Source organism: Diorhabda sublineata, chromosome 4 (genome assembly GCF_026230105.1).
Source record: "Diorhabda sublineata isolate icDioSubl1.1 chromosome 4, icDioSubl1.1, whole genome shotgun sequence".
In the NCBI taxonomy this organism is placed as follows: Eukaryota; Metazoa; Arthropoda; class Insecta; order Coleoptera; family Chrysomelidae; genus Diorhabda; species Diorhabda sublineata.
Window position 1 is genome coordinate 5,186,076 of NC_079477.1, and position 23,797 is coordinate 5,209,872.

Consider the following 23,797-nt stretch of genomic DNA (forward strand, 5'->3'; position numbering starts at 1 on the left):
TCATATAAATTATTTATATTTTTCAATAAGCTGCTACTATAAAATCGATTATATTATGCCGATGAAAACGATGACAAGTCAAAAACAAAACTTGGATGTCAATGTCATAAGTCAGCTGGTAAAAAAAGGTTAGAAATTTTAATTATTGATTTCTTTTGTCATAATACAATATTAAAAAACAACAAAGCTATTATCATTAATAATATAAAAGAGAAAATAATTTCTCAGATAGTTTCTTTCAAAAATATATAAGTGACAAATCGAGTTAATACATCACAAAAAAAGATATTTTCGCACATCTTATTTAAAGCAGTAACAATGGGTACGATTTTGAATCAAATATTATGCATTTAATTACTAAATGAAATACTTTTAGCGTTTAAAATGAACTATAGTTTTGAAGGCAATTCCAAATCTAGACCAGAACAAAATTTGTCTGGAGCAAGTAAAAAAATGACGAAAGATGTTTTATTACAAAAAACTCAAGAAGAAAGACGCAAAAGACAGGTAATTTAAATGTAAACAATTTTAATATATAATTTTCCAAATATTTATGTTTCAGGAACAAAGATTGAAATTACAAAGTGCAGAACTGTTACAATCACATATTCGCAGTTACATTGTAAGAAAAAAGAAAAAACACGAGGAAAGAAATATATTCGACGAAATACAAAGCACTGCTGGTATTCAAATACTTCTAGGCAAATTACTATTTTTTTATGATCCTCAGCAAGATAGAGCTAGATTGGTAATAATAAAAATTTATTGATTTAGAAATATTCGCATCTAATATTGGAAAGTCCTGGTTCTACTATGTTTTATTGGCAAAGTTCAATGCAGTCATTTGAGGTATCAAATGACTTGAGACATTCTATACAAAACATAGCACTTACAATTTTCCATGCTAGTTCAATGGGAAAATTTTTTTTAATTGAAAAAGCCTTAGCATCATTTGAATTAGAGTAATGGACTCAGCCAATGCTCTATGTAAAAATAATTTACTCATGTGAAAACTCAATGCAGTTTCATTACTGCTGAAGATAACCACATACTCAATGCATTGAAGTGACTTGGTGTCTATCAAAGGACTAGTAGAGACCAAAACATGGCAAAAGAATGTTTTGGTGACTCACTTTACGAGTATTTGTTTTGTCATTACTGCAGCAAATACAACTTGTTTGATTGACGCCATTAGACCTAAATACAGAGCTTTAAATCAAATAAATTCATTTCATCTACAATTTGAATTAATAAGTATGATTTGGATTTAATTAGACTTTATATTTAATTAGATTTAATAGCTGTTTCTTCAATAACTTTTTCTGAAGTGATTGATCAGTGACCAACTCCTGTGCCTACCGGCTGTTTTAGCTGGCAAGACTTACCCAATTTCACTCATGACAGCCAACGACCATTAATACTAAAGCTAGGAGCCTAGCTACAGTAGCCGACAAGTGTCTGTGCAAACACCAGTCAACTTCACATAGAAGCAGCTCTAATAGTCATATAACTAGTTTTAATATTTGATCCCTTGAAAAACAAGAATTACAGTTTGTAAATTTTTTTCATTGACTTCAAATCAACAATTCAAAATCTTGTAACTTTTCAACAAGTTGCTTCCAGTTGGAAATTTTGGTGTCAATTGACTTGTCAAGCTGAGTTATACTGCACCTGTCAAGCTGAGTTGAACTGCACCTCATACCTCTTTGCAACATATATTGTGTCCATGATGTATAAATACATCATTATCATCTTGCTGTTTAAACTCTTGAATTATGCCTAGCGCTTGGGCGCCTACGTATCCCTTTATTGGGGTAGATTACTTCCCTTGTTCTTTTTTTATAGTTTTTTGTTGGTCATAGCTTTGTTTGTCAGCTTTCTCCATTTTTTTCTGTTTTTGGATTTGGCTTTCCAGTCTACTATTCTAGGATTCTGGTATTTCTTGTTCTGCCTCTGCCTCTTGGTCAAAGAGGTATCCATTGTGTTATCCTTCTCACCATTTCTGTAGGTTTCCTGTAATATGTAGTCTGAGTATAGTTCTCAGTATTTTTCTTTCGATTATCTTCAGGTCTTCTTTTTCCTTTTCATTAATGACATTAATGGCATATACAATCACTGGTCTTATTAATGTTTGATGTATAAATACAACTAAACGTATATTTTCTTTCACATAAGAATTGAACCATGTATAACCATTTCACTTTTCTTTCTTAAGAGTGAAATAGAAATCTATACATTTACTAAGTGCAAAACAATCATGATTTATTATAGATATATTGTAGATATTTGGTTTCATTATCACAGCTTCAATTTTTGAATTTAAACAATCTTTTGTTTCAGTTAAATATTGGAGAGAGAGTAGTCACATGTCAAGGAGATGTTCTTCAGCAAATGAATGCTGATATATCATTTTCTTGGTTAATAAAACGGTTTCTACTTGTATGTCTTAAAAATGTTATGGATAATTTTGAAAGCATGATTCTCATGAAGTGTTTGTACATTTTTACAACAGATGCCCATACTTTTAGCTATCTTATATCTAAAGGTCAGTAAATTAAAATACAAAATTAAATCTTATTAAAATACAAGGTACCTTAGGAGAAAGTTAAAGAAAAATAAGAAGTTTATTGAAAAAATGTTTGTTACAAATCAAAATACATTGTTGAGAATTTATTTTTTTAAAATAACACTGCCAACTGTAAACCGTTGCGCTTGCGGCATTCATTTAATTGAACACTAAAATTGTCTATGATGGCCTTGCAGGTATTATCCATAATAGCCATTTTGTGAAAGATATTTTCTTTTAATTGTATCAGGGAAGTTGGTTTGTTAGCGTAAACTTTGGATCCGACAAAACCCCACAGGAAAAATCCATAGGTGTTAAATCGGGACTGCGTGTAGGGCAACTTATGTCATCTCTCCAGTGTGGGACCAGAGCGCGTAACACAGCCGTACAAACACCGAGCTCTACAGGCTCTATGAAGACCCCAGCTTGGTGACAGAAGTCAATAGGGCCAGACTCAGATGGCTAAGCTACTTGGAGCGAATGTCTGAGGAGCGGGGGTGCGCAAAGCGTACTGGAGGGCCGGCGACTGCGTAAACGATGGCTAAATGATGTTGAAGAGGATCTTCGGGAGCTAGGTGTGAGGGGGTGGAAACGTTGAGTGTTGGACCGTGATGACTGGAGGAATGTGGTTGAAGAGGGCAAGGCTCTTTGAGGGCCGTAGTACCAGTGGTAGTAGTACTTATATTAAGTACATACTAAAATAATCATTAATTTGTTTAGATTTTTTATTATTGGTATATTCAACAACTGTTAGTCTGATTAATCGTGCCTCGTGTATTTATATACTAAATTATACAATCATTATTGATTATATTTGCAGATTATTTTGGACATCTAAGAAAACAACTAGAAAGTGGAAGCCATCACTTGAATGAAACGATAGTTCTAATTCAAAAACCTTTCAAATTTATAAATGATAATGATTATCTAAGTAACTTAGTACTATCAGAATTCTGCATACATTTTTTGAAACCACAACTTACACACAATGTAAAAAACATCTTGATTCCATTTATGAAGAGCCAACCCAAAGATTTACCATTTGAAAAATTGATTTGTTATCTTAATAGTGGATTTCATGTTGAAGGTGGTCATAGCTTATTTTACTGTATTCTGGATTTGGAACCTGATGATTATGGTGAGTTTTAGTTTTTTGTCCAAAATTCAAAATGAAATCTATTCTTGTTTTATACTAAATAATTTGGATATATATTATATCCTGCTAAACTTAGTGAAAATTGATAATTAAACAAAAAATCTAGAGGAATATTCCATTTAAATTATAATTGTTAATGTTTATGATGAAACTACTTTTTTAGAACCAGGGTATGACAGCATACAGGTACTTTCAAAACTGAGTACTAATATTCATGAATTGAAACCTTCTTCTGATTTAACAAATGCAGATAGTGATGATGAAGAGGAAGAAGATCCCATAACTACAGAAAAAAGACTGTTACTATCAGATTATATGAAAATTCTCAATAAATATGGAAAAGTTAAGAAGTGGATTAATTATTTTTTAAAAAATAGTAATGATGAAAAAGTATTGCTGGCTTTTACGAATTTTTGCCACAATTTATTGTTAGTTTACAAGGATTCAATGAGAAAATATCTGTGAGTATTATTTGATTGACTAATTTATACTCCTACCAAACAGTATAAGTGTATTATTGTAAATGTTGCTGTAGGGGTTTTACACATTGTATTCAATCTACATCCCCAATAACTTGCCTCTAGATGTCAATTGAATACTGAAACTGTAATTTCAATTGATGAGGTTTCAATATTTTTTAGCTTACTTTATAAATTTGGACTAAGCAGTACCTACCTTACGAAACTCTGGGCTTATTTAAATAAAAACAATAAAGATCAATTCCAATCTAAAATTTCAAGTATAGTTGCTTGGAGAGATTATCATACTGTGGTGTCAGTCTTTTGTGATATGTTCACATTTTATACTGAAACTTTAACAGATAGTGGTAAGTTATACATATTTTTGTATTATTTCATTTTATAATGATATTCAGTGACGGATTTAGTCTTGCTGCCGCCCTAGGTCACTCTCTATGTGCCGCCCTTTCCAATAAAATGGATTTCACTAATTTTGATCCATACTATTTTATTGCAGTATAATTTTTAAGTATAACTAATAAATATGAAAGATCCCCATAAAGATCCAAATATAAATAAGTTATAACCATAGATAAATCAATAATAAATATTTGTTTGATACATTTTTTCTATTAAATCGAGATAACATTTTTTTCAGTATACATTCCATAGAATTTTTTTTTATAAAAACTGATTTGAACCACTTTTTGAGATGGATTGTCGTCATCTCTAAAATTTCGTTATTTCAAAAATTTTGATGCCCTAGACGTAGGCGTAAATCCATCACTGATGATATCCATAAGTTTTATAGCTTTATAAATAATTTTTTTGTAGAAAACTCAGATACAAGTCACACTTTTTCTCAGAATGATCTCTTCTCAATGTCAAAATTATTAAAAAATGTCTCAAGAGGATTAATAGAAGTTGCATTTCCAATGTGCAGATCTAGTTCTATACCAACCACTCCTGAAGTTCTTCATTTGTATAAAGTATGTTTGCATTGTGTCAGGATGCTGTATACACTAGATTTAAGAAAAAAATTTTGCACACCTGGTTTTTGGACAGCAGATAAAATTCATATACCGCCTGATTTGGCCAAGAAAGATTATTTGTCGAAAAAAATTTCCACATTTTACGGAACCAAAGACGAAGGTACATAATTAATAATAATAAATTGTCATTATTGGTCTGGTATGTGAACACAATACAATTTACAAAGTATACAATATACACACATCAAGCAACAAGAGTGGCGAGATTTAACATATATGTTATTCTTCCATCTATCCACTCCCAGCTAGTTAACGTTAACATTTAAAGTCTTAACTATACATTTATTAAATAATTACAAAAAGCCAAAAAAGATGAAGTTACATATTTGCTTACTAAACAAAATTGATCTGTACTTAGATTTAAAAAACTTCTTTGAAAAAGCGCATATTTATGCTGAGGCATATTTGACAGGTTTTAACACTTTCTTAAGAAGACACATAAAATGAAGGTTTGAATTGCTTGCCCACAAACGCCATATTGAATCATGTGGTTTAGAAAGTCTAATATCAAGAGATTTAAACTCTTCAAATCATGTGATCCAATATGGCGTTTATGGGTGAGCAATTTCAAGATATGCATTAAGATTTTGGGCGTTTTTGATGTTTTCAAGAGTTAAATTTGTTATAAAAATATTTTTCAAGATACAAAATGAATATTTAAAGACATTGAAGTAGGTAAATCGGGATATGGGTGGAAGGCATGACGTTTTTTCCTTTACGACTACATTTGACAGTATTAAAACTTATAAACCTGTCACAAAATTTTGTTTAGTTGAAAATAATGATCTTTTAAACCTCTCACTATTTCAAGACCAAGTGCAAATATGTGTGCTTTATTGTGATTTCTTAAACTGATTTGCTTAAACTTTTGTTTTTAATCAGTATTTTACCTATAAGGCCAAGAAAATGAAATAAAAATAATTAGAGCTCAGTTACAAAACAATTACAACATGAAATGATTTAAATACTATCCTCTCATAAGGGGTAATTCTCCTTTTTGGCCATATACACCATATTACAAGTATTTGAAATGTCTGTGTCTGGTTAACATTATTTATAACCTCAAATTCAGATAAACATAACCTAATTAGAAAAAAGAACATATATCAGAAGTATGAAAAATGGGAGGACATGAAAGTATATTAGGAATAATCCTTCAGAAAAGCTAATGTGATCATACTTTCTTCGTTTAAAAATAAATCTAAAACACACGTTTTGTACATATTGCACACGATAAACAATACTAAAGATTCACAAAGCTTTTTCCACATCTTAAAATTGAGAATAGACCTATTCATATACAAAAGTTTCATCTTAGCATAGCTTTTCTGCAAAAGTATCTTTAAATGTTTTCTAAACCTAAGTCCACATCTCAGTGGAATATTCAAGAATACTTGACAGATCTCTATTTAGGTATGTAGCTGCTGCATCTGGATCTGCAGGATCAAAATAGTATAGGACCTGAATGTCATTGGCATATGATTAAACGTGAGAGTGAGAGATACCAGTACATATATCAAACTTTTCTTTTGATTTAAAACAGATTTTCTTTTTCAGCATGTATAATTCATTTAATATATTTGTAGTGAAGGTTTACTTACGTTTTCCTCTTTACTCTAAAGGCAATAAACTTAAAAAATATAACTAAAAATCAATGTACGTAATTCTAGATCACCTTGTATATTAGTTTAAGTGAACTTCAATGTAACAATATTTACATTTATTTATTATAGAAGATGAGCATTTACCTCCACTTTCAACAATTGAGCAACGTTCGTTGGCAATTTTAGAGGAACTTCCATTTTTAATAAATTTTAATACTAGAGTATTACTGCTTAGAGATTTATGTCGAAGTAGTCTAGGAGAAGACGATTATCAAAGACTCCATCACGAATTGATGCACGAAAATGTAGTTGTAATAAGACGAACGCATATTTATGAAGATGCATTTGATAAAATTTCCCAAAAAAGTGGTTAGTATGTATTTTATTATTTATTGTGATTTTTGACAAGTATTTCTAAGTTTTGAACGGAAACTTTTAAATGAAACTTTGAAAATATGAGGGGAAGATATTCTACTTTTTATCTTATCCTGATGTCTATTCAGGAGCACTGCTCTTCCACATATTTTTCATGATTTACTGTCCTTGATAAGTATCTCTATAAAAGCTAAAATGAGTGGGATTAACGGATCAGCTGTAAACACTGGGTTCTCCATTATCCCATCAAAAAAGGGGACACAATAGGTCCTTTGGACCCTAAATCCATACATACATTTATTTTAGAAAAAATTTTGTTTTCTAATTTTGTCATGTAAATTAGTTCAGATCATTTGTTGTTGTTTTATTGTAAATTAATATCATTTTTAGAATTGGATCTGAAACATACACTTAGAATACAATTTATAAATAACGTTGGATTGGAAGAAGCAGGCATAGATGGTGGTGGAATTTTCAAAGAATTCTTGAATGAGGTACTGAAAACGGCATTTGATCCTAACAGAGGGTTCTTCCTTTTAACAGCTGATAACACATTATATCCTAACCCAAATGTTCACTTGATAGTAGAAAATTTTACAGACCATTATTACTTCATTGGAAGACTTGTTGGAAAGGTAATTTTTATGTTGTTCACTATAGATAACGGAAAATATTTAATATATTATTTGAGTAAAAATAAATAAATTAAAGAGAAAGAAACCAACGAAGAATGTGCAGAAAAATAATGGATATAAATATAAGTAAGAATAAGTAATCCAAAGAAAAAGTGACTAAATAAAGGGAAACTGAAGACAGAATGAAATTATTTGAGGAGCAAAAATTCAAATGGAATATTATCCTTTTTTCACTTTAGTGAGAAAATTTGTTTTAAGAGGTAATGAACAGGTGTAATACTGATTAATGGGGTTGAATAAGATAAGATAGTATCTGAAATAAGACAAATCCTGCTATTTAAACTAGCTATCACTAAAGAAAATGGATAAAATTCTTTTTGAATTTATAGTTTGGATAATAACATTTTCGAAGTAGAGCAAACAGGATTATATTCTATTCGATCGCAATAAAGTAAACCTGAATTTTATCCATAAATGTAACAAACGATATAAGAGGTAAAAGAAACTAATAGCTGTCATTTCAAAGAAAAGCCGAAAGATTTTAAAATAATTTTTTGGCACACTCTGTAGGTAGATCCATCTATTCTATACATCTTGTATTCTACTGCTAATTGGAGTTTTTGAATTCTACACTCTACTTTATACTTTTTTCATCGTCTTAGAGGAGCTCAGACTCTACAAACATAAGATATTTTGCGATATTAAACGAGTTTATCTGGTGTTTGAGGAATCCTTTTTCGTGCTGTAATAATGTCTTTATTGGAAAGTTTCATACATTTATATGTTAGTACGTGATATTTACATGGTCTCTCAAAATTTTCTAAATTTGGAAACTGATCCAGATATTTAAAATAACACGGAAACTAACTTAACTTAACCTTGCTTAAAAACATTAATTAATGACCTACCTCAATTGCTTTGTTTTTTGTCGTTTTGTAATATTTCTACTTCTCTTTCTGCTACTCTGTATTACTGACTTCACTTCCTTCAGATTCCATAACTTGAAGTGTGGATAAAAGTATTTTTGAACCTACATCTGCTTTCTGATTTTAATAAAGATCATTTGAATGATTTGCAGTAGTGGATTAAATTAAAATGCAACTTAGGTATGTATCGCCATCTAGAAACGAAAAATGTAAATTTTGGATAATATTCCTTATTTTGCTCCTCATTTAATACAAATAAAAACAACAAGAAAGGACACATCCAACACCTAAGAAGATATAACGATAAGACAACATTTAAAAAAACTTTGTTGATGGTGTCCAATAAAAGGTTGTTGGTATGACATTCAAATCATACTGTATTTTTTGTTTGATGCAATAAGTTTCTAGGGTATCGACACGGGTACTGTTTTCTCAGTCTTCAAAGATAGAAAGTAATGTTTTAATGTATTAAAGGGACTTTTGGAACACATTACTAAGGATTTATTTACAAATATCAGAAAATTTTTACTAAGAACTTTTTTTATAATCACTCTTTTATTTTTTATTAACTTTTTAGGCAATATTTGAAAACATATTGGTGGACTTGCCGTTAGCAGAATTCTTTTTAGCTAAGTTGTTGGTGGATAGAGCACCCGCGCATTATTTAAAATCTCTAGATCCAGTATTATATAGAAACTTAATATATCTAAGAGAATATAATGGAGACATAAGTGACTTAGGTTTGGATTTTACTACCGTAAATAATGATTTGGGGGAAACTAGGGTAAGTAATTTATAATTTCAGTTGAATGAATACAATACAAATATTTCCACATATTTGTTTTTTTTTACTTTTCTAAAAATCTATGAATGCTAGTGTCTTCAGGTTTCTCAATCTATGAGGGCTCTATTACAATTGCAAATAATTATCTAAAAAAACGTTATTCGTTTCTTGTTTACATTAACATAGTGATTGGAAAACATTATTTTTATGCAGGTATTTGTTAATGTTACATTTATTGGGTTATTATTTTCAGATTATGGATTTAAAACCAAACGGTGCCAACATTCCAGTCACAAATGAAAACAGATTAGAATATATCCAAAGATTAGCCGATGTCAAATTAAATAGTCAATTGAGAAGGCAGTGTACTGCATTTAGAGACGGTATTAACAGTGTAGTGCCAATAACATGGTTAAAATTATTTAGTCATACTGAGTTACAAGTCATTATTGGTGGTGATACTCAAGAAATAGATGTTAGTGATTTGTGTGCTCATACAGCTTATGGAGGTAGAGTTATTACCTTTTTATATAAATATAATTATTTTTAAGTAATTATTTTATCAAACTAGTAGGGAGGTGTAGCTTAGTTTTATTTAGATTCAAATACTTTTTGGATCTAGTTATCTAGCTTGGGATGGTACTCTTTTGTCTGCCTTCTTTTTTCAAAACTCTGTTTATAGGAGAATTTTCCTTTACCACAAGCTCTAGGCTAATAAAAGGCAATTGTGTTCATTTCTAAAAAGCACTTTCTTCTCAATTACCTTTTATTCCTGTATGACTAGAGACCTAAACCATTACATGGAAATTTAGTACTTGATCTGCCACATTTCTGATAGTTTCATTCCAGGTTCATTTCAATGCATATTTGATAGTGAAATATTTGTGACTGTGAGATGCTCAGACAAGAGCCAAGAGGTGATGAATCTTGAACCATTTGTTCAATAAACTGGCAAGAATTGGCTTTATGTTTGAAATCTTGATGACCATCGATCGATTTTAATTTCAAAATCAAATTTAAATGCAAATTACTTACTGATAAAATATTTAATCATCTTTTTAGGAGACTTCTCAGTAGATCATCCAACTATTATTATATTTTGGAATATAGTACACAGGTTTACAGAAGTTCAGAAGAAACAATTATTGAAATTTGTAACCAGTTGCTCAAGACCACCTTTGCTTGGTTTTAAGGTAAATAAATTGAAATTTATGTGTTTTTAATAATAATTACATCCACACCGTCACCATAAAGTGCTTGTATTCCGGTCGATTTAAACATTACAATAAGGGCAACGGCGAAGTAAACTCGCTCGTCAGATTGGTATTGGTAAATCCATCAGTAGGCCCTAAATCAATTCTTGGTATAGCCAAAAGTGTTGTTATTACGCCTCGCAACGGTCTGCCTGCAAGGCACAGAGATGGATAGAGACGGATGGCTAAGAGAAACGCTAAGGCACACATAGATGGACCTTCTGCCTTTATTACCAAACTACTGCTCCACTTTAGTTAGCGCGATAATCGACTTATGACTGGACTTTTAACCGGACACGGTCATCTAAGACGTCATCTCTACACTATGGGTATGACAGATGACCCAGAGTGCCGCTGGTGCATGGAGGAGGAAGAAACTGCACATGAGCGCTGTTCAAATAAACAAAGGTTGCTTAATGACATAAGAGGATTTAAGCCAAAGCGCTTGATCGGCTTCACAAAGGACATCGGCCTTTGGTAGTGTCAATCAAAAGGCCTATGTTCTATACAGCCCTTGGCTGTCCAATATTTCACTATGAAGACATTACAATAACAACCAAATACTCTAAATTGTCTACACTTTTATTGTGAATATTAATAATGAAAATGATGTTAATCAAGTTAAATCTACTCAACAGAAATATTAGTAAGTTAATTGATTGTTGATTTTTTCACATTTCAAACAATTTAGCAAAAACAAATATATTTAGACAACACAAATTATTATTTAAATGTTAGTGCTTAAATTTATATTATTTTTTGTGGGGCGTAGAAATGCCTCGAACAATTTGTGATACCACAATAGTAGAAAAAAATGTTTTTTTTTCAAGGAATTAAATCCTCCTTTCTGCATCCAATCTTCAGGAACAGAAAATAGAATGCCTACTGCAAGTACCTGCCTAAACTTACTCAAAATTCCTATCATTACAGATGAAGAAACTTTAAAAAACAAATTATTATCGGCTATTGAGCAACAAGCTGGATTTGAATTGTCGTAGTTCTATTTAAGATTCTGTTAACGCCTTTGTTATACTTTAATAAATTTTATTACTTTGATTTGAATATATGGTAATTTTCGTATTTTATTTATATTCCTTTTTAATAAACTCTGTTAACTAAACTTTCAAAACTTAGTGTAAGAGAAACTTCCATATCTACGTAAAAAGTGCTTAATCCTAAGGTAAATAAGCACTTTAAGTTTTTCTAATCAAGATCGTTTACTATAAAAAATATAGAAGTACGATATCTCAATTCTGTTTTTATTATTTCTGAAATAGAAAAAATAAGAAACTAATTTAAAAATGAAATGTATAGGAGAATGTATTAACTATGACCAATACTCTTTCGTATATATTTGATAACACAAAAATATAACAAGTTTTGTAAAAAATAATGATTGTGTGATGTATCTTTGGGATAACCAATGATGGTTGACCATATTCTCTGTATTCAACTATTTATTAAACAATAAGATAATTAAATTTGGTTTCAATAATCCGACGTCCATACTCGACGAATGCCAGACTACTAAAGACCCGCTGTTTACAGCCCGCTTATAAATACTAAAATCCTATTGTACAAAAGGCTATAAATAAGAGTCACATCAATAAAAAATAAAGTACGTAATTTGATACGTTAATGGAAATTCAATGAACACTTTAAGAGTCAATTAATTATGATGCGGATCCTCATTAGGATCGTTTACCATAAATATTGGTGAATACAGTAATCCTTAAGTCAGTTAGCTAAATGTATGATTCTTCACAGTCACATTAATATAAGACAAAAATTTGGTAATCCGACAGATTAATGGAGGGAAAAATAAGGAACGCTTTGTATCACCCAACCAGATCCTAATAGTTCCCATCAGAACGTTTCCAAATGAAATGTATGAGACTTTTGTTTTATTGTATATTAAAGAACGTTGAATGATGTTAATTATTCAAAGGATTGCTACTGCCCAGTCAGCTATGATACCGAGGGTTTTCTATTAACAGCGAGAGGAGGGGCAACAAATTGCCGTTCGGCATTATTTACAATATTTCCTAAATAAAATTCAATGTAATAATTCCCCACATAAAATACAACAGTCTTTAAATTTAAATAATTTTACTACAGGAAATTATTTCAAAACAGGTAGGGTTAGAGAAAAAAAACACATTTTCAAGGGAACACTATTTATTTAACTGAAATATTGGACAGTGTATTGTGTAAATTTATTTTGGATTCAAGTATGCCATACCGAAGTTTTTTTGAATATTTGGAAAATTATTGACATTTACATAGAACACATGACAACTGTTTGCTTAATTTATAATTATGCCATAATCTACAGGACATTGTAACAGAAACAAACTATTGGCATAATATTTACAAATTGTAATGTTACCAAAAGCCAATTCAAATAAATTACCTGAGCTGTTTTACCTGAGAAAATTATCTTAAATTCTTCTATAAAAAAATGTTAAAACAGCAATTCTACTGGCTGCAGTATCAATAATCCACAGACGTTCCTACTAATGTTAAAGGCCTAACAATAACAGTAACAAAAATCGTTACCAAGCACCTTCAGGAATATAGTATATGGTTAGCACCAAAAACAACAGTAGAAGTAATAACAATATACAGGTTGATGGGCAAAACTCAAATACCCGTACATATACAGGGTTTTTGATTTTGACACTGAAATGTCCTGTATAGAGAATGGTATCATAATAGTAACAAAATTTCACAACGATTACTATTTTTCGCATATGCAGAAATTTTGCACCATCAATCTTTAAAAAGCAATGGCACACTGACACAAAACTCATATCTATTTCTATATATATATATTATGAACTGTGTTGTATACAAATAGTATTCACCATAAGTAAAATATAAACTTATATTGATACCCAAGTTAAAACATGAACAACAAATATATAATTACTGAGGTAGTTTACATCCTTTTTTTTATTATTTTTAATGATTACCTTAGATTGGATGATTAAGGAAATGTTGAATGAATTAGGAAATTCTCGAAAAATATTAAAAGTAAATAAGCTGCACTTTGGTACGATCTTAATGTGACAAACTACAACGTACTTCAACTAGTCAAAGACCAACTGAATGTATGTATGACTACAATTTCAAACATAACTTTGTTGTAAAGTCTCTATTTACATTTTATTAATGAATATTTGATCCATCGCCGAAATAAAAAAGATGAGCTCTCATAAACATTTTAAAATTTGGTTGGATATAAATTTTTTGTTATTTCAATTTATTTTTTGTACAAAAAATGGTTATAAAAACTAATCGGTATGCTTTGCAATTTTCATCCAAATTCGAAACTAAATATTGGACGCCTTGCACAATACCAGAGATGGAAGCATTTATGGCAGTAATCCCGGAAATCAGTATCACAAGAGGACCTACTATTTCTTTTTACAGGAACAGATTTCAATTACTTTTAAAAATTTTCCATTTAGTTAACAATGAGACTAGCATCACTGGAACCTCTCGAATACAACCCATGTACCAGATTTGACTTTTCGATTGAACACGACAACACAGTTTTTCGTCAGCATTATGTGACCAATAAACAGCTAAGTACAGATGAATCTCTAGTTGGAACAAAATGCTAAACAACCATCAAACAATATTTGCCAAATAAGAGACATCATAAATGGGGCATAAAATTTTGGTTGCTCCGTGATTCTATTACTAAATATTATTTAGGTTTTTATTGTTATCGTGGAGCAAAATCTAAGGAAGATGATTCTGTAGTGGTGGAAAAACTCCTAAGTTTGGGAAAATATTTAAACAAAGGATACCATCTATTTCTATACCAGTATAGAGTCCAAAAAAATCCAGTCATCCTCGTTCCCACTGATAGCAATATTGGAAATGTAACAGTAAAAAAGAAACGTGGAAATTATGGAAGGAGAAAAAATCAAGCCAGCTATGATATATGCCTACAATCAATTCATAGGTGGTGTGGATGAATGTGATAAAATGCTTTGTTTACTCATACTTATATGAAAGAACAGTGAAATTTTGGAAAAAAGTAGTGTTCAATATTTTTGGACGAATGACTCTATAATCATATAATTTATCAGCATAATTCCAATAATAAGTAAATGGCCAAATTGGAATTTACTTCCAGTGTTATAAGTGCACTATAGAAAAAATGGTTGGATGGAAAAAATCACATATCTCATCGAAACCGACTTTTAGATCGAAAGAATTGTCAGGACGAAATTTACGACGATGTGTGGTATGCAGCAGTAAGAGAAATGCACTGAAAAAATCAAACTTGATTGGCTCCATGTGTAAAAAGGACTGCACGGTGTTTGCATAAGGAAAACCCGTTTGTAAATACATCTTGTTCGTTTTTTCATATACTTTCTGTAATTTTCTTGTCAATAAATATGTAGTAATCAATATCTGTGTTTTTATTATCATAGTATAAAATCTTCTGAAGAGAATGTTGCAAAAATTATGAATATTGGTGTATTGTAACGAAAATGGTGAATTTCTCTCGTTCATATAAATTATATATAAAAACGCACTTTTTTACTGGCATTTTTAGCATATTGGTGAAATATTTATGGCACTAAAGGGTTAATAAAAATAATAATAAAACAAAAAATAAAATAATAAGAAATTAAAGTTCCTGTTACAACGAACTAGATACTCATTAACATGGAAAAAATATTCTTTCTTTAGTGATATTTTGTGAAAAACTCCTCGGAATTTAATGAAAATGTTAAGATTGGATAAATACTTTACAAAAAATTTATGTTAAAAATTACATTAATAATAAATAGCTGGTCAGAGTATTTCAACTGTCTGCTCTTATTAATTCGTCGTAGTTCTTGGAAATATGATACGTACGCATGCATGCGAATTTAGTATGGTTCTAAATATTGTATGAACTATTGTGCATAATTGATTTGGAATATGTAAAATGAATGAAAATGTATCCAGAACTAAGGTACTAATTCTACAGCGGGCTGGTTTGCACATCAGTCTCCGTCTAGCAAAGTGTAACATGTACTATAAACTATAGTGTTGTAATAAAAAATATAGATACAAATTGATTTACATCAAGTGACCCCGATCGATTTCGAAGATTGTACAAACATTTTGTTTTGTAACTAGCCACAACATATACATATATATATGTAATATATATATATATATATATATATATATATATATATATATATATATTTGAATTCTTATTAATTTTTCGATTACCTTATATTTTTCAATGAGAATCCACAGGATTTGATATAAATCATTCTGTACAAGGAAGATAACCTCTTGCCGAAACGTTTTTTACTGAAAAAAAGTGACACATCTACAAGACAAATTTACAGGTACAGAAATCCACGAAATACATCCAATTTTACATGATTTTTTCGAAAATTTAGATCCAAACGTCCTCGACAGAGTTACTCCCTTTTAGTAAAAAAAATACCTGATTATTATATAATATGCACTATATACTATGAAGTTTGATTTTTATAATGGGACTGTTACTCCTGTATTTGAAAACCAAACAATACTGACCATTATTGAATAAACACTGAAAAATGTATAAATTTTTTAGAAACAGAAATAATCGAGATAAATGAAAACGGGCCTGCATCTTTCTTTTGTGAGACTCAAAATACACTAATACAAGGAGTTACCTTCCCAGCGTTGTGTAAATATAAATACAGAGCATTCCAAATTAGTGCTAAACGTACTGCTATATCGGTTATTTTAAGAGTCAGATAGTTTTGATGGCGACCCGGTAAAAAAACGTCTTTCTCTTACAACAATAGAAATAAATGCGTTTAGGTCCATTTTGAGATACACTGTAAAAGTAGCTTTTACGGATATCAGAAAATCTACAAGAAAAAAAAAATAAAAACAAAGTAATATTATGAAAAATGCATAACTCCAAGAAAAACTATAACTATAGATTAACTTTTGTTTCCTATTCGATGATTGAATTTGACTGATTAGTCTCTTCAAATAGAAGTTGATTGAATACTAAATTTAAACAAAGAAACAAAAGGTTGCCTCATGGAGAGGATGATGAAATATTTAAACATCTTCAAAATTAATATAAGCACATAATAGTAAGTGCACATTAACATAGAGGTCAAACTTTTGTCATTAAACAACTATAAGTAAAATCAAATTCAATCGTTTTAATAGGATTCTAAGTTAGGCACTATGAAAATACCGTAACTCTGAATATGTATTGGATTGTCAGTCAGTGGTTATATTCATTTCAGTGACTAACTATATTATTTTTCTCATTTTTTTGTGTATATGAATCAACTTATTTAGGTTGACTTTTGATGTGTTAGATATCAGATTGTAAGCATACAGGACAATCAGAAAAAGAATACCCCTAAAACCAGATTCGGAATAGATTGTTAGAAATAAGTACTAATAGAATATGAATATACAGCATTTTAACGCAAGCATTGGAGTAATCAGTTTTATCATAATAAACGATTGGTTTAGATCTGGCTTTAAAAGTGTTCTACTTTGATCAAAACCTGTACTATACAGCAAATTAGATAATATCTTCACTCTAAAAGGATATTTATCGACTTTTCTGTTGAAGGCAGAATGAGAAGATTATTGAAATATTTCAATATTACATTCAATGATAGCTATCAATTTTTTAAAAATAAAATTCAACACCATATCTATATTCTTCTTAAAAATTATATTGTATATGGATTTTATTTTTATTAAATTGTTAACTATTTACGGAGTGAGTGTTCAGATTAACTGTAAAGTAGCAAATTGTCTTTTGTTTTTTGGGGATGAAGTATTAATCCGAAACATCCAAAAAGGAACAAAAATTAATGATAAAAATAATTGTCAAATTTAATAAACACAAGAACCAATTAAGAAATTTTTATATATATTAAATATTTTGGACTTGATTTTGTTAGAATGTAACTTATAATTTCAACAGCAATTATTAATTACAATTTCAATCAAAATTATATTCAAAAATTGTACCAAATGAACGGCTATAATGTGGGGTAGTTTGGATAAACTCCAGTTTCCATTAAAATGTGTTCCTTGGAAGTGCTGAATGGAATGGTAAATGTCATAACTGTCATATTTTGGATGAAAGTTGGGAAATTCAACATATTTTTCTACTTCGAGCAATAAAAAATATCAAAAGCCAAAATGGATTGAACTTCAATTAGGGAAATTTCAAGTTTAAGGATAAAGTATAAAGAGTTGTATTTTTTTTTTGGATTTTTGGATTACTTGAAGTACACAGTTTTGACTAACCGTTAGATTTTTTTCTATAGACAGATAGATGTTAAGATTACTCTATGTGAAAAATGGATTGCGTGAATTTGTTATTGTACAATGTAGCTACACTTATACACATTAAACAATTATAAATTAACTGTATTTAAAAATATTTCCATTGATGTAGCAAATATTTTGATACAAATTAAATTATAAATTTGATTTTGTTAAGACATGTAGACATCTCAGTAGGATCTTCTATTTATATACTTTATAATCGAAACATTTTGGTTTGTACATCGATTGATCTTCATTTCTTATTATTAAAGATTAAAAAACTTTTTTATTTGGTACTTTCTATATTACCGCTTCTAAGTGTGTGATATCTTTCCGTTATGCAAGTTACTGTATGGGGAGCATCTCATGTTTACTTATCTTTCTCTTATCCGAAAATAAATATATGTACCCTTTTAATACTTAACATATTTTCTTCATAAATAAAGCAAGCTCTCTTGGTAACATTTCTTGCACTTTGGCACACTTTTTTTAATAAAATCTGTACAAACGATTTAGTTTTTTTCTCTTCTATTTTTTACACAAAAGTAATAAATATATTAATATTCTCAATAAAATAATTTATATCCATTTTTTCACAATTTTATTCAATTTATATTTAAAATAGCGACCCCGCTACATTTTAAATTTTTTAAAAATCTAACAAAAAAAATATCCTCCCCAACAAACAATATTTATCAAAAATAGTTATTTTACATTTCCTGATGTATCAATTGGTTACTTCATTTTGTCCTTAATGCTAGACCACCAAATTCAGATGCAACAATGTTTGATATTAGATTACTGAGAATTGTAATTACTCAGTTAACTTTTTTAGTGCAATAAAAATCGGAACAGTTTATTGTCAGGTATTGTGGTGTTTTTTTGTCACTGTTTATATGGTAAAATGCGAAAATCTAAAAAGGTGAATTGGGAATTCTGAAAACGTTGATAATATTCATACTAAACATAATATTTACTACTACTATACCAACATTCACTACCTGGCGTGATTATATTAGGTAGTGATAATTTAATGACAACGTTTGTTATTAAAACTCGAACATATAACTGTAAAAAGTTTGGCACAAAAGACGGTTCCGATTTAAAGAAGACAACTTTACTATTCTTTTAAGCAGTTGTCTCAGAAATGATAAAATCTGTTAAACATTCGGAATCATCACCGGGTGTTTCTAAACAAATTTTAAACTAAACTGCTTAATGCTTAAACAAAGAACTTACAGGTTTACAAGTTGGAATGACAATCACAATGTGAAATGAATTTTTCTGTAATCTAGCAATAGAAGTAACCGAATTAAGTTGCATCAGACACGGCGTTATTTACTAACACCTTATATACTTCCCGAGTTTGTACTATCAGGGACAAGTGACACTACTTCGCCTTGACACAAGGCATGTCGAGAATCTTTCTCTTGTTCACTCGTCCTACACGTCTTAGGTTATAATACATTTTTTAATCTTCTCCCGAAAAACAATCACTACCGTTTTAAACGCTCAAATAACTCAGAAACGGTCCCACAACACCAACAAATAATATATTATATAAGGGACCGTCTAGCGATATCTCGCGCAAAAACAACATTATTTCAACAAATCGCCTAACAATAATATTATAATAGTCAAAAAATGTCTTTTCTTACAAACACATTCACACACGGTACATTGTTCGTCTATTTTTTAGTTTGTTATTTATTCTTGCTGCTAGATGTCACTTTACTATTTAAATATCGATCAAGGAAATTGAGATTATTTATTTAGATCATAACCAAACGTATGGTTTCACAAATAATTTTTTATTTGAATTCAATTTAGTTTATCAATAACGAACAAGAGCTATTTTTTAGAGACGTTTGCCGACACAAATACCTATATGGATGGATAGAGAAAAAATTTAGTACCCACAACTTCTCCCCAACCCACCTCTAATAGTCGATTTTGATGGCCCAAAATGAGTCAGAGCTTGGACTACGAAACCTCCAAAAAACCCTAAGAATGAACGCTGCCAGGAAAAAATATATTACATTACCACCCTCTCCCACCCTCGAAAGTTACTGAAAGCAACTGTAATCCACTTTTTTATGATTTGAATCTGAATAGTGTACGAGATCCATGAACCAAAAATTTATAAGGAAAAATTGAAAATTAAATTACTCAAAATTTTCTTTCCTATTTTGATTATACACGCCAGTGTGGGAGATCTGATTTTTCTCATTCCAAAAATATGTGATTTTTTGCGATTGCCCCCTTCTTGGGGGGTCTAGGTGAAGCCACACTTAAGGATGTGCAACTTTTTTACCAAACACAGTGAAAGGGAAAGTATGTTTTGAAGATAAAAAAATCTCCATAATCCCGTGGACGAAAGTCGGGAGGATTCGTAGGGAAAAAATTAGGAAGTGGGTTGAAAAATTTGTTTTTTTCCGGAATTTGGGAACGTTATATGCAAGCGCGACGCGCCTTGACATACTGTCATTGATGTATGGTAGTACTAATTTCGGGAGGGTTCCAGGAATCGGTAAATAATGAACTTGGAGCCGTAATTTTTGGAAGAACTTCCGGATTTTGAGTGCCTATAATGGAATTGAGCTTGAAATATTCTAATTAACTTCAAAATTGATAAACTCGTATAAAAATATGTCAAGATCCATTTTTTTTCAATACAATATCAATAATAACTGAAATTTTTTTATTACATTTTATAAAAAGATTTTTAATGCTGAATCTGACACTTTCTCAATTTCCTTAATCACAAAATACACCATTTCAACTTAACAAAAGTTATTTAAAGCTCTTCTTTCCACATTCACACTCAAATTACTGTAAAAAATCAAAATTACAGTCACATTCTCATCTCTGAAGGAACACTGTACATATTTCGTACATTTTTCTTCTTTAATGTAGTGCAGGTTCTTTCAGATTTTTTTTTCCAACTGTAACTGATTGGTCGTCGAACATCGGGATTGAGGTTTGGACACGACCCAAATGCCTCATCGAGTCATGTCCAGCATGGTTTATCTTTGGTAAACATCCATATTTTAATAAGAAAAAAAAACAGTCTGTGGACGTCACACGCAATTATACTCAAATCGTTTCATTTTAGGCAATAGCAATAGTTAAAATAAACGATCTATACGTTAACTGGAAAGTAAAAGTCTGAGTTCACAGACTGTTCTCGAGATTTGAAGTGTGTAAAATATAATATGCTGTGTATGGGTTATTGTGTGTAAATAACGGAAATTTCTGTGGTTATAAAATCTAATATATTTTGATTATTTGAGGTAGATTGTAGTTTAATAGGCACGTAGTTCGACGCATACCTTATTTTAGGAGAGTTCTCCAAACTTTCCACTTTGGTAAATATGACAACTAAATCATATTCATACATAACTAATCAAACTAGTAAAAAAAACTATAGAGAAACAAAAAAAATGATGATTAATTAGATAAACTCAACGCGTAGCACAACTGGGAACTTCTCCGACGCCTATACTTTATGTTTTAATTTATATACGAAGTTGAGCGACCAGATCAACGCTTGAAAATCATATAAGTGGAAGGCATCGAGATACGTTTCATGTAAAAATAGGGTATGCATTAACAAACCCATGCTCATAGGCAGTGTGAATGAATGTTGCTCTAGTTAGTACTACTGTTGTGGCTCGGATGAGGTAGCTTCCGACTGACTGACATCTTTTTGTTTTGGCTGACGTTGTCTGCCTTGGGGAGGGGCGACCGACTGAAGAACCATTGCCCGAATACGACGTTGTGCAGACTGAAACAAAATTATTATAATGACTTAAATATCTGTCAAAATAAATATAAAGCTTTTTTCCGGCCACCTAACTAAACGAAATATGTATTTTTAAATTAAATTACCTTTTCTGTTTATATAATTGGATACATTGTGTTGAATGAAGTCATTTTATTAAAATTATAATAAAACAAGTATATTAAGAAATTCAAATATAAAATATTCACTTAAGAAAAATATAGTGAATTAACTCTGCCAGTTAATGCAGAAAATTAATGCCTAAAATTCTGTGTTAAGGATTACACTAAATATCAATACCCTTGTAATATTGAAAATCAACCTAAGCTTGAGACCACAGCTTTGGCTGTACCTCTTTCTTGGGAAGTGATATTTCACTTCATTAAAAGTATGTACAACTAATAGTGGGATGAAAAAAACAAAAGAAGTAATATTATATATCAAGTGCCTTGTACTAATTGTGACGCTGTCTACATAGGGCAAACATCTCAGTATTTAGAAAATAGTCTAAGAGGTCATCAATACGATAAAAAAAATAAAACTGCATTAACGAACCATGAAATATCAAAAAAAATATATATATATAAATTCAATTATAAATATCCAAAAATTCTTGAAACAGAATCTAATACACGAAAAAGAGAATTTTTAGAAATGGTTCACATTCATAAGAACGAAAAAGCTATAAATGATAAAAAAGATCTGAATAATTTAAGTAAGCTCTATTTTGTAAATTCTAATAAATTTAATATATTAGAGATCAAGGAAAAATTAATTTTTCTTATTGGAACAAAGTTCTAAGTTGATTATATCCTTATTTTGATGTTCATAAATTTACCAATCAATATTAAACATCATTCACTAAAACTTATCCTTATCTAACCTATAAAAATTCAACGTCATTCAAAATCAAACCAATCAAAAATTAATAAAAATTCCTATAGTAACCAGAATAAATATTTCAATTAATCAATATTTCTATCAAAGTCAATTTGAATATTGAATTCCATGAGATTAAAAATTTTTACAAGCTTTAATAATATCAAAATCACCGGAAATCTTAATTAATTATTGTAAGTGAAATTTTACTATTGTTATATATTTATACATATTTCTTATATTTATTTGACCATAATTTCAGTCCCAGACGATGAATACATAAGTATTCGAAAATATTCGGAAAATATATTGAAGTTAGTCCACTTTGGTGTTTCCTTGCCACGTTCCCAATAAGAAAAGAGAGAGAGAGATAAGGGAATAAGACTAAATTAGAGGACAGTAGCCATATAACCTTATTTACCTGAACACTGAAGAACGGACCAATGATATGAACTGTAGTTTCATCTTCTTGTGGCGATGTTCCTTGTTCAGGTAGCTTGATGACACTACCTGTGACACGTTGTAGCTCTCTTACGTTTTGACCTCCTTTACCAATAATTCTACCAACTTGTGAACTAGGTACCATAATTTCTACAGTCAATCGCACATCATCGGATCCAGCTACAAATCCCTCTTCTCTCATTTTTTCGAAAATCAGATATTGAGCCTGCAAATGAGATATACGAATTAAAAGAAATCTGTTCATAATAAATATTTCTTCGAGTGAATAATATATGTCAATAATGAGTCTATTAGTGAAAAGCAGTTTATATTATAATACATTTTATGCCTATAAAATAATGTGATGCTAAATTCTGAATAAATAAATATTTCCTCAATTTCACAATATCTTGGTATTAAGTATTAAGAAGGTATAATTCTACCTATGTAAGATTAAAATGCTTCAGAAGGCCAACTAAATGCAGCTGCTAGAGGAGAGTTCATTTAAAATACTATACAATAATTAATACAATTATATATTTATAGTTGATTTCGGTT

At 30.1% G+C, this 23,797-nt stretch overlaps 2 protein-coding genes across 6 annotated transcripts in view; one reads left to right on the forward strand and one right to left on the reverse strand.

Moving 5' to 3' along the window:
* LOC130442702 (ubiquitin-protein ligase E3C) lies at positions 1-11,881 on the forward strand. Of its 2 annotated transcripts, none has more exons than XM_056777033.1 (14): positions 1-128; positions 377-507; positions 563-748; positions 2,341-2,545; positions 3,387-3,704; positions 3,886-4,183; positions 4,364-4,548; positions 5,015-5,332; positions 6,966-7,205; positions 7,602-7,846; positions 9,350-9,556; positions 9,810-10,065; positions 10,619-10,749; positions 11,640-11,881. In XM_056777033.1, the coding sequence occupies exons 1-14, from the start codon at positions 56-58 to the stop codon at positions 11,805-11,807; spliced, it is 2,961 nt and encodes a 986-aa protein (XP_056633011.1). In that variant the 5' UTR covers positions 1-55; the 3' UTR covers positions 11,808-11,881. The 2 variants fall into 2 exon arrangements, with proteins under 2 accessions (XP_056633011.1, XP_056633012.1); XM_056777034.1 differs by having other exon boundaries at positions 70-322.
* Positions 11,882-12,975: 1,094 nt separating this feature from the next.
* The window catches only part of LOC130442465 (insulin-like growth factor 2 mRNA-binding protein 1), a 139,989-nt gene continuing 129,167 nt past the window's right edge, over positions 12,976-23,797 (reverse strand). For all 4 annotated transcript variants that reach the window (XM_056776594.1, XM_056776593.1, XM_056776595.1 and 1 more), the window contains 2 exons: positions 23,220-23,465; positions 12,976-21,922 (listed from right to left, as the gene is read on the reverse strand). In XM_056776594.1, coding sequence (XP_056632572.1) covers positions 21,797-21,922; positions 23,220-23,465 — 372 coding nt within the window. In that variant the 3' untranslated portion in view covers positions 12,976-21,796. The remainder of the gene's footprint in view (positions 21,923-23,219; positions 23,466-23,797) is intronic.